General features: G+C 34.2%; 1 protein-coding gene across 1 annotated transcript in view; it reads left to right on the top strand.

Annotated features, from left to right (window-relative positions):
* Positions 1-7,803: 7,803 nt before the first annotated feature.
* The window catches only part of LOC306801409 (protein piccolo-like), a gene marked incomplete at both ends in the record, with an annotated part of 46,134 nt that continues 39,153 nt past the window's right edge, over positions 7,804-14,784 (top strand). The window contains 3 exons of the mRNA XM_079304477.1: positions 7,804-7,822; positions 9,396-9,537; positions 12,727-12,794. Coding sequence (XP_079160603.1) covers positions 7,804-7,822; positions 9,396-9,537; positions 12,727-12,794 — 229 coding nt within the window. The remainder of the gene's footprint in view (positions 7,823-9,395; positions 9,538-12,726; positions 12,795-14,784) is intronic.

Here is a 14,784-nt window from a genome sequence, read left to right as displayed (position 1 = left end):
CTCTTTATCCACCAAGGATAGTTTGTCCATATTTATTCATATAAGGAGGGCTAGCAGTTATCATTTTGAGGTTGATTACTCTCATGACTTTTAACAGGAATGAAAAGCAGGATGATTTCACTGCAGTTTTGTGAAGTACGAAAGCAAAATGAGATGAGTCTATAACCTCAAATAGAAAAAAGCACAAAAGATACTCAAAACAGCTTCCAACTTATGGACTTCTTTGCGGGAAGAAGAGATGATAAAAGAAGGAAAGACTTTCCCTGCATTGTGAACCATGAATGTTAGGGCATCATCAGTTTCTAAGTCCTTTCCTGAAGGGATGTTGCATGTTTGTGGCACCTGCCTCCATTATAGCCTACTTTATTGGTACCTGGAAAAGAACACATTAGGAACTGGTTTTAATGACTGGAATAGTAGTCTATGCAAGTTAGTAATTTTTTGTTACTGTGCCTCAAATCCCTTTACAAAGGAAGCCAGTACATCCAAAACATTATTATTATTATTTTACCACAGCTATTTCTCTGTGCATATATTAAAAAACATCTTTCAGAAGAGTTGTTTGGGTTTTTTCAGCCCAAGTTCACAATGCTGATGGAAATTATTCTATGCTGTGAAGTCCTTCTATGCCTAAGATAATCCTCAGAAAGAGTATCCTCCTTTAATCTAGTCTCTCAATGGCTTCATTTTTTTCTCTTGAATTGAACTGACTCTAGAAAAAACAACAAACCACACAAGGCAAGAATCCTCAGTCATTCTGAGAGTGTCTCAGAGAAATCCTTCTCTGCTTCTAGGACTGTTTCTATTGGGTTTATTTGGTCAGTTATTAATTCTGTGTCTCTTGAGGAGTAACAAGGAAATTATAAACAAAACCAGCACCTATAGTATAAATAGCAAATTTTGTGAATATAAAGGTCTTTCATCAGTTTTATGTTGAACTGAATAGTTTCTGTGTTTCTTTTATAGAGTAAAAAGTGTTGATTTTAAATCAAGGAAAAGATGCAAAAAAACCCATTGGTTCAGAACCTTTGTAAAATCCAATATTCAGCTACAGCAGTTAACTAAAAATAAACCCTGAAGTATAATTTTGTCATTGCCCATGAGAGATAAGAGTGTGATCTGCAAAGAAACCAACTGCATGTTACACTTCCAATCACATCCCTCAGAGAGGAACAATAACATTTCAGAGCCAGCTCTTTGAAGCCAGAAGTTGCAAGGGATCCAAGTCAGAAGAGAGCAGTGCCTAGGCTTGAGTTAATTAGATTTAGGTTTTGTGCAATATATGAATCATTTCCAATTACACATTAACATAAAATTAAGCACAATCCCTTCAATATAAATCTGTGTGTTAGAGTTTACCCACCAGATGAGTCAGTTTTAGACACAGTGTGAATCACTCCACCACCTTTTCAGTCTGTAATTTATCCCACAGAAGGATCTTCTCATTGTGTGGAATTTTCTTGGTAGGTCAGTTGTGTTTTAAATATATTATTTTAGAGATACTTGAAGAGTTGGAGATGTTCTGATGACTGTCACCAGTTCTCTAGGTACATGGGTAGGAAAGAGTAGTTGGAATATAATTTTTACTGATTTTATACAAAAAAAAAGTATTTTCAAATCTAGCTTATAAATTTAAAGGAATGAATAAAATGCTTTGGTTTTAATACCTTACCATGAATAAAGTGAATAAGAAAGACAAGGAACAAGAAAAAACTTAAGCATCTGAGTTAAGAAGAGAGGTGCACCACCTCTGCCTCACCACAGTAGAAATTGTAGCTTTCAGGGAAGTAAATTCAGAGCAAAACACAAAAGATATTATGCATCATATAGTCAGCATTTATCTACATCTATCTACTGCTATTTTTTTTTTTTTAATTATACACTTTTCTAAAGACCGGTGCTCTATAAAGGGATACAGTTTAACGGATAAAATTCAATGGGATTGTCCTTATTTGCACAGAAAAAGATGCCACATTTTCCCCTAAAGGACAAAGATTGTACAATGAAAAATCAATTCCTTTATTACATTAGAATATCCAGCAGTGAACAAAAACTTCATTATTTTATGACCAAATAAGAGAATTTCTAGACATTTATTTTGAATCTTCCTAGCATCTTTGAAGAACAGTGAATTAATATTTAAATAGTAAATAGCTCAGTGAATTTAAGTCTCAACATCATTGTAGCCCTGTACATTTTTTATTCTTTCCAATGGACACTCATGAAAGAGGACCTACAAATCAATATGCTATTTCTTGTATATCATTAGTTGATGGATGCCATAAGCAAATCCTCTTCTATTTGGCTCACATTAACTCAACCAAATATACAAGCAACCTGTCAAGGTAAAAACACTGCTATACTTCTGACCTGAATTAGTTAGCAAATGTTAAAGATCTAGAGCAATTGCCATGTGTTTTGGATAAAGATCCAAACATACCTGTAATTTAAGATAATATCAACATTATAATTCTACAGGAATTTATGTCTAATTTTCATTAATGGAAAAGTTTTTTTCAAGATCAAACCTCTAGCAATTAAAAATCACAACATTTCCTTAAAACATCCTCTGACACATGTACTTGGTTTTGGTTTTTGGTTTTTATTGTCCCTGAAAATGATGGGGAGGAGGTGGGGGTGAGGAGGAAGGGAGAAAATGCAGCATCATGGCATTTCATAGAGAACATTTCATCTTTTATGCATACAGTTTCCATCATGACACAACAACCAAGTGGTTTTACTGGTCAGGGGATGATCTACTCTCAGAGCTAATACTGGTAGCTAGAATACCTGCGGTAGCAAAACTCTACGTCAGCACTCTTAGAATTGTACCCTATCAATTTAAACATCTCAAAGAATGCCAGGTTAAAACACTTTAGTTCAAAAGGTAGCACATCTGCTTAAAACTGCCTTGAACCAATAACTTTGACACACAATCACTTAAGTGTCAACATAAGAGGTTAAAGTTACACAGAAATGTGTTGTGATGCATGCATCAAGACATTGCCATGGTACAAGTCTGAGTGTATTTTCTAGCCACTTAGCTGCAAGAAATTAAAATTGACATGAATTTTCCTTATCACCAAGTTTTATTTGCTGGCTTTAGCAACACTGGAGTGAAAGGAAATTGATTCCTAGGCTATATAAGTCTTCTGATTTGGATATGATTGTGGTTTCAAATACCTGCTTATTTGGGATCCCTTTTGGTCTATATCCATTTTCACACATTTGATTCGCAGTGCCATGTTTTAATTTCCTACATTATTTCAGGATATTTTCTTCACACTTAAATAATTTATAGCCCAAAGCTGTTTAGTGACTCATGTCACTAGTTTCTTAATTTCCAAGTTAAATGGGCCTTATTGCTACAAATATTGCTACAAATACATATTGCTACAAATACTGCATTTCCGAGAATCATTATCAAAACAAGAACTGCTTCTCCCCACTCTCTGCAGATAGCAGTAATCTGGTTCTGTCTTTTCAACCTTGTTTCAATCTAATAGCTGGCCCACTTTGCTTTGGTTATTCCTGCTATTTACTCTTCCACCATTTTAAGATGACATGTAATTTCAGAGAATTGCTCAGATTCTACATTTGATAACTCCTGTTTCAAAAGTTATTTTCCAAAATTCTGTACGGTAGACTAACCCTACAGAGTGCATGGAAAGTTATTTCATCGGAATTGCTTTTCTGGGAAAAAAAAATTACTTCAGCACAGTTCAAGAAGTGTTTTTCTTCTGTTACTCAGTTCAAATGGCAAATTTCTCTGTTAAGGGTTGTCTTGACATTTCACAAAATATCCCTGCTCAGTGTGCAGTCGAATCCATGTCTAATATACATCTGTGGGTGAGGTGAGACATGGCTTAAAGTCCTGCTCAGTATGATGAAGCATTAGGAAAATAAACTACCTGGGATGACCTGAGGTAGACGTGTTTGATCACCAGTTGTTTCCCCACTCTGTTGCCAGTTCACAAAAGATGCAACAAGCAGTCCCAACAACAATTTTGTCCTGTAGAGCCTAACAGAGCAAGCTGGAGCAGCTCTTGGTTTTAATGCTAGCAAACACCTAATAAAAACAGGAAAATTGGCATTTGGGGCACTTTGAGGTTGAAGCACTTGAAACACAAGGAGTGAAGGGCAGCCAAGCTTCTGCCAACAGACACTGTGTGAGATGCTCAGTCTGTTGGTCATCAGAAGATTACACCCAGCAGATCAGTGCTTTCACCTTCTGCCATGGGTTTGCATCTCTTTGAGAAGACTCAGCATGATGCTTTCAGGGCTTTTTGTCACCCAGAGTTTCTCAGAAGATGAACAGTTAAAAGGACAATTCTTTTCAACTACTTCAAGGCCAATTGTAACTTAATCCTGAATCCAAACTTGAAGGCATTTTTCCCTTCTCCTGTTTGGTTCACAAACCAGCATTCCCAATGCATTTTGTCTGAGCATTTCTGTTTCTAGACAGAAATTGGAAAAGGGGAACATCTACAATCTATTCATCAGGAGAAAGTGCTGGTTGAATCTGTTCTTTCCATATGAAACACATAACTCTATAGTCAACTTTTTAAAATTTAAGTCTTAAAAAAAGATCCATTCACTGTAGAAGAATGGCTGGAGTGGTTGAGAGTGCTGGATTGTTTCCATTTCCCTGCTGATTGATAGTTCCTGTGTGAATGATCTATCTTCCCTATATTAGGTTTTAACCAAGCATCTTCTCTGTTGAATACAAACATTTCTGAAAGATTTAGTGAAATCATATGCCTTCCAAGCTTTCCTCTCTTACTGATTTCAATATGATATTTTCTTCCTACTAAGGTGTGACTTACACATTTTCCTTGGTTTATTTTCTAACTGGATCCATAAGCCAAAGCATAAGCAAATGCACATTTTTTTGCCATGCCAATAATTTAAAAAAATATAGAAATGAAAATATGGAGCTGAAAGGTGAGGTCAGTGCTAACCTCCATATTATTGAATCAGCAATTCTTTTCCAAAAGGCATAGGGGAATACATGTCAAAGCACCATTGTGTTGAATTTTTTCTTCTTTCTGTAAACCACACATAGTACTAAGGTAACCACAAAGGTACCTATCTAACCATTAATTTTTTTTCTTTATATCTGGTCCTACACCAGGTATAAAATTATCGTCCACTTTCTTGGAATCTGAAATAATTACTGCAAGTAGTGGAGGACTTTTTATATATTTATATATAAAAAACTCATTTATATATTATTCACTAGAATGATAGAACTGAAACTTCTTTTCATGACAGAGCCTGTAAAACAGGCAGTTTAACAGAATCACTCAGAGGCAGCATTAACACCACATTTCAAACTACTAAATGTGACATATGTACCCATTAACACCCTTTCCAAGTAGAGAACATTTCATCTCATCAGGGGAACTACCAGCCAAAATAGGATTAACAGATGAAAATGAAATCAAACCACAACAATAGCCTTGCATAATAGGAAAATCTGTGCCCTACTTGAGATAAAGCTGCTCATATTAGAGTTTTAAAGTTTAATTTCATATTTCTATTCTTCATAGTTCAATGGCTGGGCAGCCCAGATAATACGATATTGCAGTCCATAAAAAGTGCCAAGCACCTGATAAACTATGCAAAGAGTTTACAGAAAAAGGGCTGGAGGGGGTGAAGGGCTATCTCCTCTCCTTTTTGCAGAGGGAGGCAAAATGAAGGTTCACAATGATCTTCAGTTAAGCTTTGTCTCTTCCATCCACTGAGGCCTGAAGAGTCTTTTATCCAAAAATATAAGTCTTTAAGAATCATATGTAATTGGCAGCAAGACTCTGCCTATGACAGGAATTTTAAAAGTTATTTAAACTTTCAAAGAGTTTCTAAGAGATGCTTATTGGGTTGGTTGTGTTTGGGGTTGTTTTGGGGAGGGGTGGACAGTCAGAGGTGTTGCTCAAGAGCCCAGGGAATAATTTGTGACAAAAAGGAAGCAATGAAGCACAGATGTTCCACACTCTGGATAGCTGATATTCAAATTATGGAAATTTCCTTCACCTGAGTTCCTATTCAGATAAACATAGATTTCAGTAAAGCAAGACTTTGTAGCTTCAGGAACTTGTGTAATACCAGATGGCAATATCTAACCTTTAGACCCAAGTGAATCCATATGAAACTGTTCAAATGCTACAGACCAAAGCACTTCCTGACAGATCTCTGATGTCAAAACCTTAGGACAAAATAATTTTCTACCATAGGCAGCTATAAGCAGAAGGTCTGTAACTCAAAATTAACCTGTCCTAATACCATAATTAAAAGTAAAATTAGAACTAAATAGAATGCAATAATTGCCTGTCCTTTATGTGGATATTAATCCAGTTGACCAAGTCAGGTGGAAATTGTTTTGGCACTTTCAGGACTTCACAAACCTTATGTAGATTGGTAATTCTAGAGAAGCAAGGCAGTGGACTCTGACTTTCCTGTCAAAGTTTTGAAGGCTGCATGTATTCAAAGTGGCTGCAAATGAGTGTGCAGACTGATTTCTTGAACATAAGAGCATGGAAAAAGTTCTGTCACATAGAGTAGAAATATAACAATAGTTACACTAACTCTTAGGAAAAATATTACATGACAGCAAGCATTGCCACACTATCTCAACTCCAAAGTTTCATATATAACCAGCAGAAACTTAAAGGTCTAGATGTATCTGTAAAAATCCTGACATGTAGAAAATGTGGGTGTCTCACAAGTTATGAGATGATCTCTGTATCCAGATTCTGAATTTGTCACTAAGCCAGCTGTAAAACTATTTGTGGACTTCATTTCTTGTCACAAACTGACACTGTGATTCACTACTTTCATAGAGCAGACGGGAAAAAAAGGAGAATAGCATTAAACTTTAGAATTTTCAAAATCCAGTCATGAATCTAAACTTGGATCCATTATAACCATTCACCAAGTGAAGTGATCTTATGGGAAAAAGAAACATCAATATGGAAAATTACGTGAATTAGTGAAAACACTAGAAAACCTATAAATACAGCATAGTGAATGTGCAATCAGGATACAGCTGTTCCAAAAGAAACAGCTTTGGGTTGATTATAAATAGATGAAGCAAACCTTCTAATCCATTTCTTAAGGCTTAATTCACACTTTTCTGGATTGAACTAAATTCTAGGTTCTTACTGGTTTTAGAAATCCACCAGTAAAGACACAAGAAATTCTTTCAGACACTAGTTTTTGCAGCAAAGTCAGTAAAAAATAATTTTAAAAAATACAGTCTAGATATGAAAGATCCTTTCAGGCCATATGTGTTATGGTGGAGATATATGCTTCACTAAGCAAATTCATGCCTAAGGGAAGGACTGATGATTCTTTTCTGTACTGGCACAATACTGCTTTGGCTTCTGTGGGTTTTGCAGATGTGTTGATCTCCCATTTGTACTCACCTGTGAGGTACTTGTCATACCAAGGCATAAAAAAAAAGGCAACAAAATAGTCTAACCTAAAGGAACCCTCAGAATTCCAAACAGAAAACATCAGGAAACATACAGGTCATGCAAACACAAGAACTGAGGTAATGAATTAGTTTGGGACAGACATGAGAGCTCCACAGTTCAGGCTGTTGAATTCAGGGCAAGTGGCAGCAATACCCCATAAGGGAGAGTTTGACCTCTTGTCTCTCATCAAACATCTCTCTTGCCCAGCATTTCTCAGCAGCATTTTGCTGACATGTCACCATAACCATAGCAATTCACTCACAGCACCACCAGCTGAAAGTGATACACTGCACACAGCCACCCCAGCTGGCTGTCTCTATGGAAAAACATGGGTGATTCTCCTCCAGGTGAGATATTGAGAATATCTGCTATTAACACTATGATTTGATTTTTTCTTCCTTTGTATTTACATCCAAGAAGGAAGCCTATGATCAATGTATAAAAACATGGAATAGAGCTAAAGAATAATTTTATCTGAAATAAACGTAGACTGATAGATTCCACTTCTGGCTGTGGGCAACAGTGGGACAGAGGAAATTAATAGAGTAGAAAAAGAAAAGTTATGTGACAACTTTGTTTATCAGTGAAGATTCACTGTGGAGAAAAAGAGTTCGCCCAAGGATTGATGATGAGAATTGCTTCATTTATTGCTTCTAGCTCAAATTACTCACCTGTTTTTGCATTATGTTTGAGGAATTACACTCAGCTTCCTGGTTCCACATCAGGCAGCACACAACATTCTTCACCAAAAGTATTATTCAATTAGTCAGACATAAAAAAAAAATATTGATTGCCAGTTTAAAGAAAGACACTGTTGGGACTCTGGCTCCTATAAAATTTCCAGTTAGATATTTGACTAATTTATTATTAAAGAAGAATCACTTTTAACTACTTACATAGGAGTTTCACACTTCAGCAAAATAACATAAAACCTCATTAAGACTTCACAGAAAAATAACTTCGCACAACAGTATTTTCTGTCTTCAGTATATAGGTTGAAACAGATGAAACATGACAATAGCAGATGCATTAGAGGACATTTAGCAAAAAAAAAAAAAAAAAAAATCCCCAAATCTATATTAACATTCCCAGACAAGTGTGTTGTTCAATATGAGAATAGCTACTCTATTGTTCCTGTATTAATTACTATGTAATGTCACTGTGTCCTTTTTCTTTTATATTTCTCAACTTGCTAAATGCCAAATACTGGATGATTTTTTTTCATGTAGTGCAGTAATGTCCAAAACACAAAATAAGTCAATCTGAAGCAAAACTAACATATGCTGTACTAACACCAAATGGTATTAAATTAGATTAAGGCATCTCCCATCAAAATATGCTCATTAAAATTCTATGCATGTAGTAAGAGAGATCCAGATGGGTAGGAGCAGTTGAGAAATATAATGCATAGCTGTGTTATGTCTGAAGAGAGATGGGGATGCTCTCTGTGACTATAGATTGTGTGCTGACACATCTTTGCAAATTCTTCTCCTCAAAATCACCAGATGCAAAAAACATTTCACAAGGAATATGAGGAAGGCCCATGGGGGCTTTCATATTTTGAAGATTATCATATGAAATGTTTCAGGTGAATAACTGGTTTTCTGCCACTTTAATCAGAAAAGCAGTGTTAATCATTCCATACTATTCTTTTTTTTTTCCCTTCAGGCTGTTGATTTGAACTATTAACATGACTAGAGAAAAAACAAAAATATGGCAGTGTACTATTTGGTTTAGAACACTTTATTCTATCTGGAAACAAATCTCATGTGCAAAATATGATAAAGCAATATTTGATGGTAAAATATAAAAGTGAAAGTGTTTGCAGCATGTGATTTTGATAAATTACATTTTTTCTTAATGTCAGCTGTACTGATGTCTTACAAGTTTTTAGTAACCACATGTTCCTGCCCTGTACAGCAAGGTCAACTAATCACCGAGCTGCAGAAAGCTCTGTCTCCACTGGCTCATCAGCCAGCAGTTTTGGCAGTGGATACAGCATGGATAGTGAAGGCAGCAGCAGCACCACGGGAGAGAATAATCTATTTGCCATCCCAAGAATGTAAGGCTTTTCTGTTCATATATTGTAACCTCCATGCACAACTTATTGCACTTTCACTTGCCAGTCATCTTCTTATGCAGTTTCCTCTGCAGATTAATGCAGTAGAATAGCAGCTAACTGGGGAGAATTCCCCACAGTTCACACTTTTATTCTGCTTTGTTGAGCATTGAATTGCTAATAACCAACCAAACCTCTGCCTCAGCCTCATGAATTCCTTCCTGTCGTTTAGGAGATGTGCTGGTCTCAGCCTTTGATGAAAGTGTGTAGAGATGGCCTTGGATTATGTTTTTAAAGTACAACTATTGAGAAAGCTTAGTTTAAGTTTTTAGATTTTCCTCCCTCTGTAAAGAGGTGTTACTAGTGCAAAGGGAATTTATATTCTGGATACAGCCCAACTTTTCCCAAGGTTTTAGGAGTTTCAGTAGAATTTCTCAGGCTGGAAAAAGCTTTTTGGTACAGACTTCCTATAGGAATTATAAAGCTACTATCAATGTAATGATCCTATAAAATGATTTAATTTTCCAAATTTTTTACCCAATTTAGTACTCCACAGAGAAGCATTTTGCCAGGATTTTTTAATCTCTTCTGTAATCATACACAATCATTTAGCAATCTCATTTATTTGAACAAAGAACTTCTGATCAACTTAATGATTCTGGCCTGAAAAAATGTATAGATTCATTGTTCTCAAAATATTAGTTGGTAGTCATCGTTCATTCATTGTCTGCAATATTTGTTCAATATTTTCTCTAGAATAAAAAACTTGCTTTTCCCTTGAAGTTGTGAACTATTAGTCACAAAAGACATAAGCTTCCTAGAAAAACTTGAAGTGAAAATTCTCTAGAACTGTGATATTTTTGAGCATTTATCATTTTCAAAAAATCAATCCCAATGGTATTTATCTACATCCTGTTAGCAACTAAAGGGAAAATAGAGATAAATCTTAGACTTCAATCTCACCTTTAGAATTTAGGAGGATTTTGTGAGCTTAGTTATGGGGTGCCAATTGTTTAATTTGTATTTGGACTTTTCTAGGCTAAAAAGGAAAAAAAAATACTGTCTTTGACAACATCAAAAGAAAAAGAAAAATATTGCCTTGCTATTCCTAGTGAGAAAAGCAAAGATGCATAAAATCTTTGTGCATAACACAAGATGGAGCTCTCATTAGAAATTTTAAGTTCACATTTGCCAAATTTGAGTCCAAATAACATAATTTAATGTGTATTCACTAGAAGTATGACTACCTACAGTTACTGGCTGACAGATTCATTGATCTCTTAAGCCTGAAATCAGCCTCACTTCTACTGAAAAGCAGGAGGAATTCTCCACAGCTTCAGATTTTCTCTTTTAGAAATTTGTTTTCATGAATTATAATTAATTAAATAAAATATATCCATGTCTCATTTTTTGTAAGGCTATACTATCTTTTTTTATAATGGCATTTTAAAGTAAGTTATTTATATGCTGATATTAGAAAAAAATCTTTAAAATTACATAGGAAATTTATACAGACTGGACCTGCTTCATTTTTCATGTTAGTCTCCAGAGCTTTACATAAAAATATAAGGAAAATGCATGATAAAATAACTGTTTACTATCAGATCATTCGTGGAGAGAATATTTAAAATAGAAAAGTGTTTCCATTTTGAATTCTGTATAAAAATTCTTATTTATCTGAATAGATGTATAATTGAAATTCTACTCATCATTTGCATTCACACTGATTTGATAATTACTTCAGGGACTCTGACCTTTTACTCTAATTCAGCAAATCCAGAAGATCAGCTCAAAATTTGGGTGTGAAGTATTAAGTAGGCTAAATATTTTTAAGTATCTTGGCATTTAAAAACCTTTTAGGTTAAAGCTCTCTGCTTAGAATTAGCTTCTGGTCTATCAAAAGAAATTGTTGGTTATGCTGAATTTTAAACTTTTTGTTTATGTCCAAGAGTTTTTAACCATAGGAACAATTTGTCTTGCAGCAAAATAAAATAATTAAATAGTGACACCATGGGAATTTTTTGATGAGGAACTAATCAGAATAATTGTCAATATTAAGTAGCTATAAATATCAGGAGAAATTAATGATTTTATACAGTTGCATAAATCTGAAAAGACCTTGCAAATTCTTTAAAATTTTGATTTTTTTAAACACTCCTATTATCCAATTGTAATATTCTTGAAAGCTACTCATGTTCTTATCTCTGATAAAGACCAGATTCTCTATACCTTTGTGTTGTGCAGCCCTTTATAGCAGCACATTGGCCGTAAAATAAAAATAAAATTTGAATATAAAGGTGAAAAATAATTGAATTATATATAAGGAATATAACACTCAGAACAAATTAATTTTTGTATCATATTTGTAATGATTTATGAATCATTGCCTACAGAAGAAGAAAATAATAGTTTTTAGTTAAAACTGAATGTAAAATCACTTGAAAAAAGAAGTGATTTTATACTAATTTTTAGCTCCCCATGAATTTAGACAATGTCAGACATGAAGCTGGCTCACAGGCAGAAAGCAGTGCTGACCCTTTAAGCCCCAAGGAATCACATGAAACTGAAGATAATGCCTTATAGTCTCCATCACAGCAATCAGTCTTAAGGCAAAAAAAAAATCTAACTAGAATCACAAATGTTTGAGAGTGATTGTAATCATGCCTTAGAGCTTGCAACAAACACATTTAAAAATAGCTTATATTTTACCTAACTTTCATTGTGTAAAAAGAGACCAATGCAGGTTCTTTCTACATAAAATGCAGGAAATTAGGGAACTCCAGGCATGATTCATTCCACTCACTCAACTTCAAGATTAAGTTTTCAGAATTGTTTCTTATGCTAAATATAAGCTGTAAAGTAAAGAAATCATTTAAGAAGATAACAACCACAAGTATACCTTACCTTTGAAGTAATGGTTTTGTAGACCAAATACCAACTTTTGTGACTGTTTATTATCTGTTTCACTGTTGACTATAACAAGATAAAGTGAGAAGATGATGTGGGGCAGGTATCAGACATCCCCTGATGACCCATCCTGTAAATGCACAGGCTTAGCAAGATGTGATTGCAGCTGCCTTCAAAAGGAAAAAGATAATACCCTTAAAAGAACACAGCCTTGTGGCTTAGGTGTATCATTGTTTTAGCTCTCATCTTTACATGGTTTTATTCACCCCCTTGTCTTTTCAACAGAGGGAAGATGAGCCAGAATGGACAAGAAGCAGTAAAGCAGTCGGGAGTGGGAGTAACCGATTCAGAAGGTAAAAAGAAATACAAACAGCTCTACAGTGGTACTTCATGTCTGTAGGAAGGATGTGCTATCTCTTTTACTTGTTATGCTGTGAAAAATTAGTCTGTGTTCTCTTTGTATTGTAGATTAAAATCCTGACCTTCATTTCTCTGGGGCCCTTCACACAGAAGGCCAATGTAATGAGTCTTCAGTCTAAATGAGAGTGGTGTCTTGCCTGTTTATTTAAAGTAATTAAATAGTTAGATTACAATGAATAATATATAATAATATCTGTCTTCTGATGTTCATTGTTTTGCAAATAAAAAATACAAAGTCTGGAGCTGACTCAACACTCAGTGGATTTGAAGAATATGTCTAATGTCTATCAGGCTCTATTTTTATAACATTTCAGAATATTTACTTCTTAAAGCAATCATTAATATCAATGTTTACATAAAACTTTAATTTTAAATAAAAATATTAGCTGAGAAGGCTTGACTGCTGCACTTAATGCAGATGCACTACAATTAAACTTTTATTTGATTGGGAAATCCTGAGTGATTCTGATTTGGTATTAATGTGGTGCTGAGAAAGAGATATAATATTGGAACAGGAAAGTATCTGGCAGAATGACTTTCAAAATTTCATAGGGAATGTGATTATCTTTTTTATGTGTAATAATGGAAAACCATGTGGAAATGAAGAGTGTTTTGTACTGAAGGACACATTATGAAAATTCTATTTCCCTTTGCATATAAGGCATATTCTTTCAAGTGTATGTTTATGTTGACCTCAAATATAAAACTTCATTATCATGACTTGCATTTTATTATTAAAATAAGAGCCTTTGTCATTTAGATGCATTTTTGAGTATCAATGAATTCATAAATTGAAATTTATACATATAATTGATAAATTGATCTGAAGCTCAGTCATTTAAAAAAAATCAACACTTTTTCAGGTTTCTAGAATCTATATACATGGGGAAATAATTGCTGTTTCTGTATTTGAGGTAGAACAGTCTAATGTTCCACAGAGCTGAAGAAATTAAATTACAATTTAAAGGTAGACCTGTAAAGTTCTCTTTTCCAAAGAAAGGATTCTTACCAGTGTATATGCATTTCACTAAATATTTCCATACATAGTATGTATTAAAAAAAGCTTAATATTCTGCTTTATCAAATAATTTTATAATCATCCTATCAAAATTCAATTTCTCAATAGTATATTTAAGCATTTGAAAAAAATCTGATTTATTTAAGGAAACATGGTGGGATGAAAATGGGAAGTTGGGAATTTTTTATTTTTATTTTGTTAGGATGAGTTTTATACAGATTTATAATTGTAAAGAAATAACTTTTCACTATTTTGTTCATCATAAGTTGCCCCTTAGGTTATGTCTTGGATTCTAATTCAGAGCCTACAAATAAAAATTCTTTTCATTTCTTTTTGGTATTATTAATTAACCACAAAACCCAAACAAACAAACAAGAAAAACCAAACCAAACCAAAACAACAACAACAACAAAAAAAACATTAACAAAAACCAAACTATACCCAAACCCCCTTTTGAAATATTCTGAAAGACATGTATATAACATTTGGTCTGAAATTACCTTTGCAAAGTTATCTTTCTCCTTGTTTTTACAAATCACTCAAGAGCTGCAATTCCCTTATTTTCACTTAGAGTGCAATTCACCTTGGGAACTCTGAGTGTTAGAGCTCCTAGTGTGATAAAATGACTGGTTCTTATTGAGAGATTTTTGCCATTGAGAGAGGCTGGTGCAGTCAGCCTAGATTTTAGTGTTTGATTTCTAGCTGACTAAGAGGAGAAAGATCAGTGTCAAAGGATAAATTAAGCTTAAAGTTGGAAAACAATTCAAGAGCATTTGAGTTTCAGCATGTAAATGCAATTATCTTTCAGGGAAGTAGTTCATAATTTAGAGGAACTCAAGATTAACTGAGAATTACTCCAGTATTACAGATTTTTTTTTTTTATAGAAGAATAAAAGATAATGAAA

The sequence above is a fragment of the Erithacus rubecula genome (assembly GCF_903797595.1).
Source record: "Erithacus rubecula genome assembly, chromosome: 4".
In the NCBI taxonomy this organism is placed as follows: Eukaryota; Metazoa; Chordata; class Aves; order Passeriformes; family Muscicapidae; genus Erithacus; species Erithacus rubecula.
Note: the sequence above shows the minus strand (reverse complement) of the source record. Positions and strands in the feature narration are given on the sequence as shown.